The sequence below is a fragment of the Phacochoerus africanus genome, chromosome 14 (assembly GCF_016906955.1).
Source record: "Phacochoerus africanus isolate WHEZ1 chromosome 14, ROS_Pafr_v1, whole genome shotgun sequence".
Taxonomy (NCBI): domain Eukaryota; kingdom Metazoa; phylum Chordata; class Mammalia; order Artiodactyla; family Suidae; genus Phacochoerus; species Phacochoerus africanus.
In genome coordinates, this window is record NC_062557.1 from 58,037,627 (window position 1) to 58,051,063 (window position 13,437).

The 13,437-nt window shown below is 56.7% G+C and overlaps 1 protein-coding gene across 2 annotated transcripts in view; it reads right to left on the reverse strand.

Annotated features, from left to right (window-relative positions):
• Positions 1-12,860, reverse strand: part of PMP22 (peripheral myelin protein 22) — a 28,233-nt gene extending 15,373 nt beyond the window's left edge. The window contains exons 1-3 of one of the 2 annotated variants that reach the window (XM_047757670.1): positions 12,688-12,860; positions 8,450-8,558; positions 7,052-7,151 (exon numbers count right to left, since the gene is read on the reverse strand). In XM_047757670.1, coding sequence (XP_047613626.1) covers positions 7,052-7,151; positions 8,450-8,527 — 178 coding nt within the window. In that variant the 5' untranslated portion in view covers positions 8,528-8,558; positions 12,688-12,860. Of the gene's footprint in view, positions 1-7,051; positions 7,152-8,449; positions 8,559-10,175; positions 10,348-12,687 lie in introns of those variants that run through there. The other variant, XM_047757669.1, reaches the window with a different exon arrangement.
• Between the last annotated feature and the right edge of the window lie 577 nt (positions 12,861-13,437).

The following is a 13,437-nucleotide window of genomic DNA, read 5'->3' on the forward strand; positions in this document are numbered from 1 at the left end:
AGCCATGCAGGATCTGAGCTGCGTCTGTGACCTACACCACAGCTCGCGGCAATGCCAGATGCTTAACCCACCAAGTGAGGCCAGGGATCAAACCCTCAACCTTATAGATGCTAGTCAGATTCATTTCCGCTGCGCCACAACAGGAATTCCTGTAGTGTTTTTCAAGTTGATCGATCAGGAGAACCTCTGTTGTTGGTGCTGGTACCAAACAAGTTGGTACCAAACTTGGACCTGCTGGGTTTGGCCGCAGGCGAAGGCGCTGGGAATGAGAAAGGCATTTTAACTGCTGATCACAAGCTGTGCTCATGGAGCAGGGACAACCTGGGGGTTTAAAAGGCTGCTCCAGATAAAAACCATCGGAGGCCTCTCTCCTCTGTAATTCCTAAAATATAAAAAGAAGGGCCAAGCCTCGTGGGAACACACAGCCCCAGCAGCCACAGGAAACCACCCACTCGCCTGGCCTTCCACGCCTACTGACCTCCCGCCCACTTGCCAGGCTCGGCTCAAAGGCTGCGTCCATGTGGGGACCCCCCCGCCAACGTCACAGTTACATCCAGAAGAGGAAGCGGCACCAGGATGCAGAGGCTTGGGTGGGGGCTGCTGCCCGCAGCCGCCCCCACTTCATTAGCGGCAGACCCAGTGCGGAAAGGCCTGTCCACTGGGCTTCCCCACAACACATTGGGGCGCTGCCACATCCCACCGGATGTCTGAGATCTAAGGGATGAATCGACATTGCCGCCTTAGGTTTGGAACCCGCAGCCAGGGAGGGGGAGCAAGAAAGGGAGAGCAAAGCGATGGAGTCCCCCCGTCTCTGCCCGTCCACCTGCCACGCCAAACTGCAGGCCAGCGCCGGGGACAGGGGGCAGGAGCCCACAGGAAGGAGGCATCACCAGAGGGAAGTCCCTGGAAGATAAAATTGCAGCCTCCAGGGTCTGAAGAGTCCATGCAGGGACACAGTGGGGCCTAAACCCCTTGAGGACAAGCTGGCGACCTGCGAAACCCAGGTCCGGCCCTCCAGGCATGAACGAGGACAACCAGAAATGACAGGAGATTCAGGGCACAGACGTGGCCTTAGCTAAGCAATGCTTTTTTTTTGGCTGCACCCTCAGCGTCAGCGTGCAGATGTTCCAGGCCAGGGACAGAACCCCCGCCGCAGCAGTGACAATGCTAGGTCCTTAACCCACTGAGCCACCAGGGAACTCCAAGCTAAGTTTGAGTTCCTAATGACGGCCTCTCCTGGCATCCCCACATCACTGGCCCCTCCTCCCCAAGCTCTCCAACAGCTCCCTCCTGCCCCGCCAGCCACAGGGGGCCCCCGCCCCACTCTGGGCCCTCTGCTCCCTGTGCCTCGCCTCTCAGCTATGCCCCTGCACTGTGATTTCAAATATCCCCCGGGACAGTAACGATCCCAGATGTGAGTTTCTGGCCCAGATCTTGGCCCCGGGCCAGATTCCCTAAGTCCAAGTGCTTTGCTGCTGTTCCACTTTCTCAGGGAACAGCCAGAAGGGGCTTTCAAAACACATCCAATCAGGCTGCTCTCCTGCTCCAGTGCTGCCAAACTGTCCTCAGCATCATGGCCCGGCCATCGGCTGGTCCCCTTCGCTCAGCCCTGCGGCCCGGTGATGGGGACACACCCACATCCTCCTGCCTCAGGACCTGGGCCCCTCCCATCACCTCCTGGAACTTTCTTCCTGTGGTTCTTCATACAACAGGTCCCTCCCGCCTTCTAAGCCTCCGTCCACACGACTCTGGCACCAAGAGGCCTTCCGTGACCACTGGCGACTTGCTCTCTGCAGAGCACTGACTGTCCACTGCCCACGGTGACTCGTTCATGTCACACACACACCCCCAAGTTACTGTCCCACCAGGGCAGGGGCAGGGTCTTCCCTGCTCAGCAACGTCTGCTCAGCTTCTGGAACTCTGCCCAGTGCTAGGATGGGCTCCACACGTTGAAGAACGGATGAAGGGACCATGCTGTCCGCTCTTTGAAAATGACAGAGGCTCTCTTGAAAGGTAGTGAGCTCCCCAACACTGGAAGCATGAGCACCCTGCGGGGGTGGAAGTGGTCTGAAGCTGGTGGGCGGGGGAGGGAGATGGACCTGACGGCCTCTGGGGTCCCTGCCAGCGTCAGGGTCCGTGAGTGTGCTGACCACACACTCAGAAGGCTTCGTGCCAGACACCCTTTTCCCAGGCACCAAAACCCAACATCCATGGCCAAACCTGCTCCTCAACTATAAGAGCTGCTTTCTCAACTCTGGTAAAACCCTGGGGATGCAGTTTAAATTTCTGAAAAGGCAGAGATTGAGCTTTAAGGGCCGTGGGGGTTCTGACAGCATCAGATGCTGGCATCTGATGAGAGACCAAGAGCTGAAACCTCAGCATTGGGATACCTCGTCCCCCCCCCAACCCCCGCTGCGACCTCGCACCCCCCAGGGCCTGCCGAGTCAAGGCCATGACTGGGACAGAGCCTGCCGGCCAGCCTGGAAACCCTCAAAGATTTTCAACTGCAGCACATGAACCCGCCAGAGGGCCTCCCGTGTTTTCTAAACTCTGACCAAAAGCTGAGCCACAGACCAGGATGTGGTCTGTGTCCTTGCCGAAGGGACAGTGCCACCAAACAGATAACTGAGACAAGTCTGGAATAACAGACATCACAGGCACGACAGACGTGGGGGGCTTAAGCCAGGGGCTCCAGAGACACGAGACTTATTTTTTTTTCTAATTTTCAACCCCGAGCACTGGTCAGGTGCTGCCCTGAGCTCCCAGCGGCCGTGAGGAAGCCCTGAGTGTCACCTGCTCGGCTCCAGCACGCACAGTGCAGAAGAGGGCTGGCCGGTGCCCCCTGAGCAATGGGAGGGCTCGTGTCTGGCTGCCCTGTCACACAGGATGCTTTGGGGCAGACAGGAGGAAAGCCTGAGTCCTTCCTCCAGGCTTTCATGTTGAAAGGTCTCCTCTTTACAAAGTGAAAATGCTTCACGAATGTGTGCCTTTTATGTGCCTCACACCTCAGCATGAACAAGTGTGCCCCTCTCTTCTGAGACAGAGGACTTGGGAAGTTACACCCTGCCTGGGCCAGCCGCAGTTCGATGCTCGGAAGCTGACAGAGAGGCCAGCGCCGCACCGTCCCAGCTAATATCTGGATCATTGGGCGCATTCAAAACAAAAAGCTTTATCAAGGCAAGGCAAACGTTTTGCTGAACCTTCTGGGTCAGGAGATTTTGAACACACCTGTAGTGTGAAGCCCTGGGGCAGACAGGCACCTTCAGGACCGGGGATGCCCTGATCCCAGCCAGAGATGCTCAGTTCTTAGCAGCTCGAGAGCCAAGACTCCAGGAAACAGCCTCACCTGTCTCTGGAGGGATGCTGGCCTGAGCGGATGCTGCCTCTCCAGCCCCACCGGCCACATCTGGAGCCTCCACGTTCTGATTCCAGGCAGACAGGACCTATTTGTTTCTCACACTAACTTCCTAACACGAAATAACATTTACACACACACACACACAATGCCCAGGACCCTGATGAGCTGCTGTAAAAGGGTATGACTGGCTCTGAAGGAGGGTGGTCACAGCCTTGCAGAGAAATGTTTCAAGCCAGGCTTGAACCTGGAAGGGCTTGCTATTAAATTTCTGTGACTCAAGAAGCCAAGCTTCCCATGAAGCCGAATGACGCCATTCTCAGCCTCCCTGGCCACCGTGACTCTGACTAACTTGCAGTAAAAGAGAGAAACAGAAGTGTGTGGTCTGGCTGGAGATGTTTCATGAAGAGGGAGGGGGACACATCCTTCTCCTCCTGCCTTCTCTACCCTATGGCTTGAAGCATGGATGAAATGGCCGGTGCCCCAGCAGCCTTTTGATCCATGAGGACAAGGACCAAATCCAAGGAATGACAAAGAAATGAGCTAAGACGTGCCTGGGACTCTGACAGTTCATGGAACTGCTCTACCTAGCTTGGACTGCCTCCTCCCACATGGCTTTGGAAAGAAAGGGAAACAATCTTCTTTAAGTCACTACCATCGGAAGAGGTTCTGTTTCACGCCGTCAACCTTAATGCCGACCGGGACACGAGCCCACCGTTGTAACAGGTCCTCGTCTTGCCTTCCCCTTGCTTCAGTCTCGCCGTTGCCTCCTTAGAGAACAGCCTCCTTCTCTCACCCGTGTTTATTTAAGCCCCGCCCACCCTTTGGAGGACGGCTCAAATCCCACCTCCCACGAAACCGCACTTCCACTTCCACTCGGGCACCTGACCTGTGCTGTCTTCACAGCGATTCATCACAGAGCTCAGGACCCAACAGGCACTGGGCCGCGAGGCGTTCGAGATGAGGGCATGATAAACATATCCCTCCACTAAGCCTCTTTCACCTCCACCTGCAGCGGGGACCAGGATGGGGCCAGAAAGGATGCAAACACCATTAGGAAATGGGAAAAGCAGGCAGAGTTGAGGGCAGGGGGTGAGAAATCTGAAACTACTCGAATATCAAGAGGGGGCTTGAGGGAAAACTCTCATAGGTCTTCTTCAAACTCCATTACATAGATGTTTGACTGTCATTCAGTTAACGCGGCAAGAGGCACTATTCATATACATACGTTAAAAACAAAAAAAGGCAGAATGATATCTCCGTCCTGCACATGCAAAGCAAGCTCCTTCAGAGAAAAAAACCAAAAAAAAAAACAGTAAATCCTGTGTGCGTATTTTCATATGCCCGCAGTGTAGTCTTCACAAACCTGTATTAATAACGAATTATTTTCAATCACTTAAATAAAAAGTGCGTCTGAAGCATTTTGAGAGCAAATACCGACGAGCGTGAATGCTTTACCACTAGCAGAGTTCATGTGGGTTTTTTTCACCTCTTGTCTGGCACAGAAAGGGTTAAACCCAATTGACAAGGCTAAAGAGGCGCAGGGGTTCACCCTCATCAGAACGAGGACTGTACAAGCTGACACATCAGAAGGCGACAGCAGGGTTAGACCACTAGAGAAGCCTAAATGGAAACTTCTGACATAGGATCAGCCCAAGTGTCCAGATCTCCTCCAAACGCCCTCGCTGGGGGAGCTGAGAAGGCAGGTGTGGAGGAGAAGCGGGGTCTGGGGTCCCCCGGAAAGCAATCTCGCGGATGTGTTTAAAGACCCACGAGGAACAACCTGAAGCCATGGTCGATGAACCCAAGAGGATGACGTTCGCCCACCCAGAGCCAGCTGAGAGATAGGATGCTTCCCGATTGAAAGAACCCCTGGGGCTCCTTGAGAGCTGCTGCCAGGGCGGAAATGACTGCCTTCCCCACCTCGGGAAGCAGTAGCAGGCCAGCCGGCCATCCTGCCTGCAGGCGATTTGAACACGATTTAGATCACAGCTGCTCTGCCGACTCATCTCTGCTGAAACCCAGCCGGGGGAGGGACACGCCTGCCAGAACTGCCCCTTCCGTGCCTAAGAGTCCAGAACTCCCTGCCAACTCCGCATGGCCAAATGCCACTTGGGCGAGGCAACAGTGGGGCCAGAGGTCTCAGGAAGAACAGCACTTTCCAGTGGCGTCACCACTCGTGGCCACCAGGTGTCAGTAGTGAGCAGGGAGCCTCCCATCCTGAGTCTTCAGGGAACCTCAGCCAGACCCAGCCTGGGGAACCCACGGATGCCGCAGCTTTGGGGACAAGCAGTGCTTTGGGCAGATGCACCGATGACACGCCTGAGTGTTTCATCCACCTGGCTGCCAACTCACTGTGCTACCCTCCAGGGTGGTTTTAATTGAACATCCTTCGCAGATCCAGAAAAAAGATGAAGGACTGCTCCCTTCCATAAGGACTGGGGTCTTTCTTTTTCCCCTCTTCCCCGGGATAGTGGAAACGCAATGCAGGGTCTTCCATCCCTGGGCCTCCTCCCCACAGAAACGACAACAATTCTCAGTTTCCCTTTATATTGAGGTTCGAGCCATTTGGTTGGTGACCCTTCAGTGACAGCCTGTCAGGCACAGAGCCCCTAGGAGGAAAGGCTGGCAAAGAATCTGAGTTGTGCCAGCCAAGAACTAGGGCCCACTACCCTACCCGCTTTGTGGAGCTGCCCCTAAACTGACTTCTCTCCCTGGGTAGCATCTTCAACAGAAATACTTGATGTAGGAGTAGCTGCAGCCACCCTGGAACCTGTACTTTGCTGGTCTTCAAAGCCAGGATGTCAAGAAAGCTCTGTCAGATCTGCAGCAACTTCCCTCTCCAGCCTGTGACACATCCTTTGCAACACGAGACCTCGCGAAGCCTGGCCCTCATCCTTCCAGTGTCCATGCTGCCACCAGACACTGTCCAGCTACCAAGAGAATACATCCTATGTACCTATCCCTCTGCACGTCCAAAGACACCAGATCTCTACTGAGCCCTCCTTTTCTCTGGATGCTGGAAATACCTAAGTGCGTGCTTCCGCTGCCAATTAACCCCTCTTTGAATCCAAGAGAGCGTGGGTCCCCTATCTCACAAGCAACGATGTCGAGGACAGGGTAGAAATACTTCCGGGCTCAGCTTGGGGTTTTGGAAACAGCTTCAATGCCCCACCTTGCAAAGAGGAAGCACTGGAGAGTTCTGATGCTAAACGACATCATTGAGGCACAAGACATCCCATAACTGGGAACCAAAAGCTGGCCCATCTATCCTTGGGATGGCCCCTCCATCACTGTGCCAGAAAGATGCAGGACATTCCTGAATATTTCTGCCACCAGACCAAAGATGCCAGTTGGATCAAAACTCCCAGTGGGCTTTGCTTCAGGTTTTGCATCATTACTGTTCATCAGTGTCTACATTTCTCTGCTCACAAGTGATAACTGGGGGGGGGGGGCGCGCTCCAGGGCTTCTCTCTAGGTAGAGAGAATGCACAGCGAGCCCCAGGATCTCAGCACAGCCAGGGAGCCACAGCCCCTCTCTTTCTACCTTGGCTTCCCTGCCCCTGTGGCAGCCCGCCCCACCCCTGCAACAACTCCCCAGCTGTATCCTCCAAGAACACATGATGCCAGGTCCAGACAGAGAAACATGTCACAGACAGGTAAGGACAGCTCTGTGGAACAAAAACCCGGTCTCACCGTTTGCTGACGACATGAAGCAGTGCTGCACGTTGCCCGACGGGGAGGTGGTGCAGTTTTGCCAGAGGTCAGTAGCATGTCCATTGCCCACCATCCATTGCTAGAAAGAAGCAGATGTGCTAAGTCAGGGGAGGGGTGCAGGAAAGGGGAAGGGAGGAGGCCACGGGGAGGCCAAGAGCACCAACCCGTCTGCGGGGCCCGCCTCTGCCCTGCCCAGGGCTGCCTGGCCAGAGGTCTCGGTCATGTTGGAGAAAGGCGAGAGGTCTAGCCCAGACACCAAGTAAGGGGAGGGCCAAGGTCTTGCAAGGAAAACGCACTTTGGAAACAGAAAAGTCACACACACACACACACACAAGTAGTGATGTGCAGACGTGTGTTCTATAGAAGAAGCCTGGGCCTCAACCCAGGACACCTGCATCCAAGTGGACTCTCCTTCCCTGACTTCCCCGGTGTCACTGCACAAGCCACCATGCTGGAACCAGACAAACCCAGTCGCAAGTCCCCAGTGCAATCATTTCTCAGCCTTGGAAATGGGCAAAAATACCACGCTGAGATCGTGCCATCTATTAGGGCCACAGTCGCAAAACTGCCTGAGTCCATGCTCATCTTTAGGAAAATGAGTTTAAAACCTAATGAGCTTCAGTGGGCTAATGATCCAGCGTTGCTGTGAGCTGTGGTGTAGGTCACAGACTCGGCTTGGATCTGGCATTGCTGTGCCTCTGGCGTAGGCCGGTGGCCCCTAGCCTGGGAACCTCCATATGCTGCGAGAGCAGCTTTTGTTTTGTTTTGTTTAAAAAAAAAAAAACCTAATGAGCTTGATGTTTGATGGTTTGGTTACACAGTTGTACAGATGGCTTATTCCAAATAGAGGAGGCTTACCTAAGAAGGTGCCCTATCCCCATCACAAAGCAGACCTGGCACTCCCGACTCCTAAGGAAAAGCCAGGTGTAACTTCCCAATTTCAAGTCCTAAAGGCTGGTTTATGAACTAAGCCTCCCATCTGATCTATGCCATTTTCCTAAATACTCCACTTCCTTCCTGAACGAACCTGCATCAAGAAAAATGCTTTAAAAAAAAAAAAACTTATCACATGAAGGGGGCGGGGCTGGATGGCACCGAAATTCTTCCGCTAAAAGAGAGGCCTGCGCCGCTAGCCGCTAACCCAGCCAGCGCTGGCTTCTTCCTTGCCGGAATCTGCTCTGGTTTTCTCAAAACAACTGAAAAGGGGCTGACTGCCAGCAACTACAAAACGCCCTGGAATGTCTGAGACTCGCCGTCTGCAAACGACAACGGATCCGAGGGAGCGCAGCTGGAATCGCCGTCCGGAGGCCGAGCTCCGGGTGAGCCCCAGGCCCCCCCGCCCGCCGGCGCACCTCGAGCCGCGCGCCGGACACTCACGCTGACGATCGTGGAGACGAACAGCAGCACCAGCACCGCGACGTGGAGGACGATGATCCCGAGCAACAGGAGAAGCATCCTGGCAAGTTCTGCTCAGCGGAGTTTCTGCCTGGCAGGAGAGAAAGAACCCAACTGGACAGGGGGCCGAGCGAACTGGCCTGAGCGAGCGAGCGCGGGGGAGGGAGGGAAAGAGGGAGGGAGGGAGGGAGGGGCTCGGAGAGCGGGAGAGAGGGAGGAAGAGAGGGAGGAAGGGAGGGAGGGAGGGGCGCGGAGGGAGGCTCCTGCGCTCGGAATGCCCCAGGCTGGCGCCGCGCCCGCCTGCCCGCCCCGCCCGGCAGCCGCCGAGAGAGGGCAGCAGCGGACCGCAGCATCCCCAACCTGCAGCCCGCTGGGCCTGCCTGCGACGGAACATCTTTTGCTTTTGGATCAAAACAAGTGGTACGCGCTCGCTACGCTCATCGAAGTCACCCAGGGGGGAGGTATTTCCAGAGTGACGAGCTGAGGCCGCCGCAAGCCTCCACCCACCCGGGCACTCCCGGGGCATCCCGACTTGAGGAAGGGGGCAGCGGGGAGAGCGCGCGTTCCCCCGTGGAGTGGAAGTGGGGGTGACGGGTAGGCGCCCCCGTCTCTGCGAGGGGCGCGGGGACACCGGCGGCTGTACTGGGAGGGAGAGCGCTCGGCTGGGAGCCGGGTTCCCAGCTTCCAGAACTCCGCATTCCGTTAGCTCCAAGTTTCCACCCAGTTCTGCCAGCGCAGGGAGCCGTCTTGAGCCCAGCACAGCTCGGCATCGCCACTGGCGGCCCGGGAGAGACGGCGCAGAGCTGGCGAGAGCGGAGAGGGAAGAGCTGCCGGATCCACGCTTCCTGCCCCCCGCGCGCGCTTCCCAGGCAGCCCTGCGGGCCGGGCCGCTGCGCTCCCGCGACAGGGGCCCAGGAGCCTGGATGGAAGGGAGCAAGTGTCTAGTGGGAAAGACAGGCGGAGGTAATGGGCTGAGTCTCAGGAGAAGCGCAGCCGGTCGGAGCCGGCAGGTCATCTATCTGCAACTGCGTGCTCCTGGCCCCACACTTTACAGACCTCGGGGACTGGAGACCCGGATGAGCCGTGGGATTTGAACGTTTGTGATGAACAGCTGCGTTTAGGGGACTAATCAGGACAGAGTCTTGGGCCTGAGACAACGTTTCAATAACTGAGTTTTTAAGTCACCCGATCGCAGGCCCCTCCGTTCCTCTGCTAGAGCAACAGATTCAAAGAAACACTGGAATGTGCAGAAGGAGATAAGCACGGTTTTCCGCTGCCTCCCAGGAGGTTTAAATTAAACACAGCGACTCCCATTGCCGAGGGAGAACAAGAGAAAGGGGACTGGATATACGACTAGAAATTGGGGGGCCGCCGGGGCCCAGTACCCCGAGATGTCCACCCCAGGGACTGCTTTGCCAATGAGGCCCCGAGTAGGCGCCTCTCCAGCAGGCGAGTAGTGCTCCGCCCCAGCCCCACATCCGGACGCCGCCACCCGCGCCCCTGGCGGTTTACAGACCATCAGGCACAGCACACCGCATTCCTACAAGCCCCGCAGGAACGAAGCGGCACGGGCAGCGGTCTGCCTGCGCCCGGGACAGAAAATTCGCAGACCGCGCCAGCCCGACTGCTCCGCGCGTTCTGGGACGGTCCACGGAGGATGCCCACGTTTCTCCTCCATCTCCTCCACTTTCCCTGCCAAAGCACTTACAGCCCAAAGGGATAGCTGTCCCCGGTCCTCACAGATCCTCAGGGTGGCCTTAGGCACAAACTCGGCAGGGCCGCGGGGCTGCTGGCGTCCGCAAAGACAGCTGCGCTGCTGGGCTGCGCGCGCGAAGCAAGGGGCCGGAGGGAGGCTCCCGGCGTTCCCCTTTAACGGGAACAACGCCCTGTCTGCGTCGCTGCAGTAGGGTGTGTCCCTGGGTCAGCGTGTGCAGGGGGCGGGACTCCGGGAGGGGAGAGCGCGGGCTGGGTGGCGGGGGCCGCGGGGAGGGGAGGGAGGACAGTACACAGTTCCGCGGCCTTCGCTGTGTCCCCGGAGAAAGTCGATGACTACAGAGCCGCGGCGACTTTTACTCCAAACCAGGAGGCGGTGAGCTTCCTCACCTCCTCTTCCCCCGGCTCAGTCGCAGAGACCAAGAGTTGACCCAATACTGGCCTCTCCCCGCTCCGCCCACGTGGGAAAAGCCCGCCAGAGGTCGCCCCCGCGGGGGCCCAGCGCAGGGCATGGGGGCGCACGCATTCGGACCGCACCCACGCGAGGACCCAGCCTGGATTTCCCTCCCACGGATAGGGGACAGGTGGCACTTCGGCGCTGGCAAGTGTCCCTCCTCTCGGGTCCTGGCGCACCTGGTATGCCCCCGCTGTCTGCGCCGGGGCCGTGCGCCAGGCGCCTCGGACTCCCCGACCCACCTAGCGGGGCTGCCTGGGTGGGAGTGAGGGGAGCGGCAGAGGCCTGCCCACTGCGGGACGCGCGCCCTGGGGTGGGGTCCTCTGAGCCTGGGCAAATTCAGACCACAACCGGGACGCTCCAGGCGAGTTGGCCTGGCTTGGCGCCCAGCCTCGGCTGGCGTCCCCCCGCCACAGGGTGGGGAGTTGACCATTTGAGGTGGGGGAAGAGCAGCCAGGGAAATCAGCTGATTCATAGCCTCCTGCACGCCCAGCATCACGGGGAGAGAGGATAGCCCTTCCGGGCGGGCAGGCACAGGCTGAGGGCGCCCCATGGAGTCTTTCTGGGGGCCAGCCTCCATGCAGCCACGGGGAGCCAGCCCTAAGGCGGGTATTAACCGTCTGCCTACTAAAGCAGCAGGTCATACACAGGACACGGCCACCTGCTAGCGTACTGGGTCGCAAAAACACGGGCCCCTTGAAGCGATTCAAATAATCCCATACCACTTCTTTTATTATTTGGAAGCAGCTGCTTACTGTAGCTAATTGTACAGGCTTATTGTTAAGTAAAAATCATTGGAAAAATTCTGCAAACAATGGCCTTTCAGAAATGCTTGGATGAAAAATAAGAATCTTTGTAAAATTTCTGTTCGGTGCCTGTGATATGGCAGGCCCGTTGGCAAGGCCTGGGTGTGGGCCAGGAGAGGTGGTGTGATCAGGAGTTAGGCACTTTGGCTCTGGGTTCAGACAAACCTGATTACCCAGGGTTGTGGATGGGGGCATTTAGCTCAAGTTCAGGAAGCTTGGGTTTTCTCATCTGCAAACAGGACGACGAATGCCCATTTTAAAGGGTTATTGTGTTGATTGAAAGAGAGAGTGTGTGAGGGAATTACCATGCTGTCTGGAACAAAATAAAGGATCAGTACTCAGTAACAGGTCCGCCTTATTGTTATCATTGTTATTTCACATTTCATCCTCCCAACAACCCTTCAAGGCAAGCCTGCACCCCCACCTCAAACTGCTCATCAGTCCCATAGATTGAAAGCACAAATGTAGGTAGCAGCGCTCGCTGAAGACGTGGGCGTCATCGCTGTCCTCCAGGGGCCTGTTCTAGGCCAGGTTTGTCCTGGGAATTATTTGTCTCCCTTTAGGCCATTCAGACTTTTGTATTTATTTAACCGACACTGACTGGGTCACCCTGTGCCCAGGACTATTCTAAGCACTTTATAAATATTAGCATATTTAACTGGGGATTTTCTCTTTTTTTCTAAATGAAGTGCAGACATCTAGAAACGTGCACAGGCTGTAAGGCGTAGCTCAGTTCTTCTTCTCCTTTGAACCCAGTATTTTAGTCAGATCACACCACACTGGGAGTTTGGGGACATCTGAACCCCCCTGTCCAGCTGCCCAGCCCCCAGTGGTGGAAGACTGGATGCCACCCCGTGCAGTGTCACCAGCTCGGCCACACCCAGGGCTCCACTACAGGTGGAAGCTTCTCCCTAACCTGCTTACCAATCCAGGGTCACCTGCCGGCTGTGTGCAGGGAGCGGTTTCCCATCAAGGAAGGCGCACCTGGTCCCCTTCCTCCCTTCAACTCTGGAGGGACTGGGGTTTCTAGACGCTCCTAGAGGGTCTTTCTTGCCTCCCCAGCCAGTATCTATCCAGTTCTTAACCGAGGATTGTAGAAATTCTCTGACTCTGGTCAATTCCAACACCCGCGCGCCCTCTCCCCTGCAATCCCGTCCATTTGTGGTTTGCAGTGGGTGGGGTGGGGCAGCTCTCTGTAACACACAAGCACACACCATCCAGAGGCATGGTCTGCCAGGACAACTCACCAGGCCAAACGGTGTAACCCCTTCCTCCACGCGGCCCTCTTTGCAATCAAACGCGAGGAGTGTGCGGGCGAGGCCCCCTGGGGTAGGACAGCAGAGGCACCGGCAGCTGGAGGATCTAGCCCCCTATTTCCAGCCAGGATCCCCAAGATGTTCCCTGGTGGTGCTCCCTGTGACTGAAGCCAGACCAGGCGTCCATCCAGTTTATTCAGGGGCTGGGCCAATGCTGGGATATGTCATGGTGGCCTGAGAGCAGCTCAGCCTCTACTATTTAAAGAGACAGTAACCGGCTTTGTGCACCTGCCAGACAGTCATCCCAAGAGACCCTTCAGGGCACAGAGGGCCGGGAAGCCGCTCGGCAGGGAGAGGAGTTTTGGGTGTGCCCGAAACCTGTGATGCCAAAGCCATTCTCACCTCGAAGGCCAGCCTGTGGGAGGGCAAAGAGCTCCCCTCACCCCATGCTCAGCACGCCCTCCCCTCCCAGTGAAGTCTGCAAAGATGAAATACGCTGTGTATATAACATGTGTGTGCAGGTCGTTTCACTTTTAATCAACAACATCATTCTAAGGAGCTCAGACATGGCCCCAGTCTCTCTCACAGCATCACTGCCAGGAACCAAATCAGTCCACTGTCCCGGCCCCCGACAGCCTGGTGCCCCTGCTATCTGCCTCTCTGGTCCCCTCTCCACCCAGTCACAGGGCAGGTATTGGAAGGGAGCTCCGGGGACTGGGTCCTTCCAGCTCTGTCTTCCCT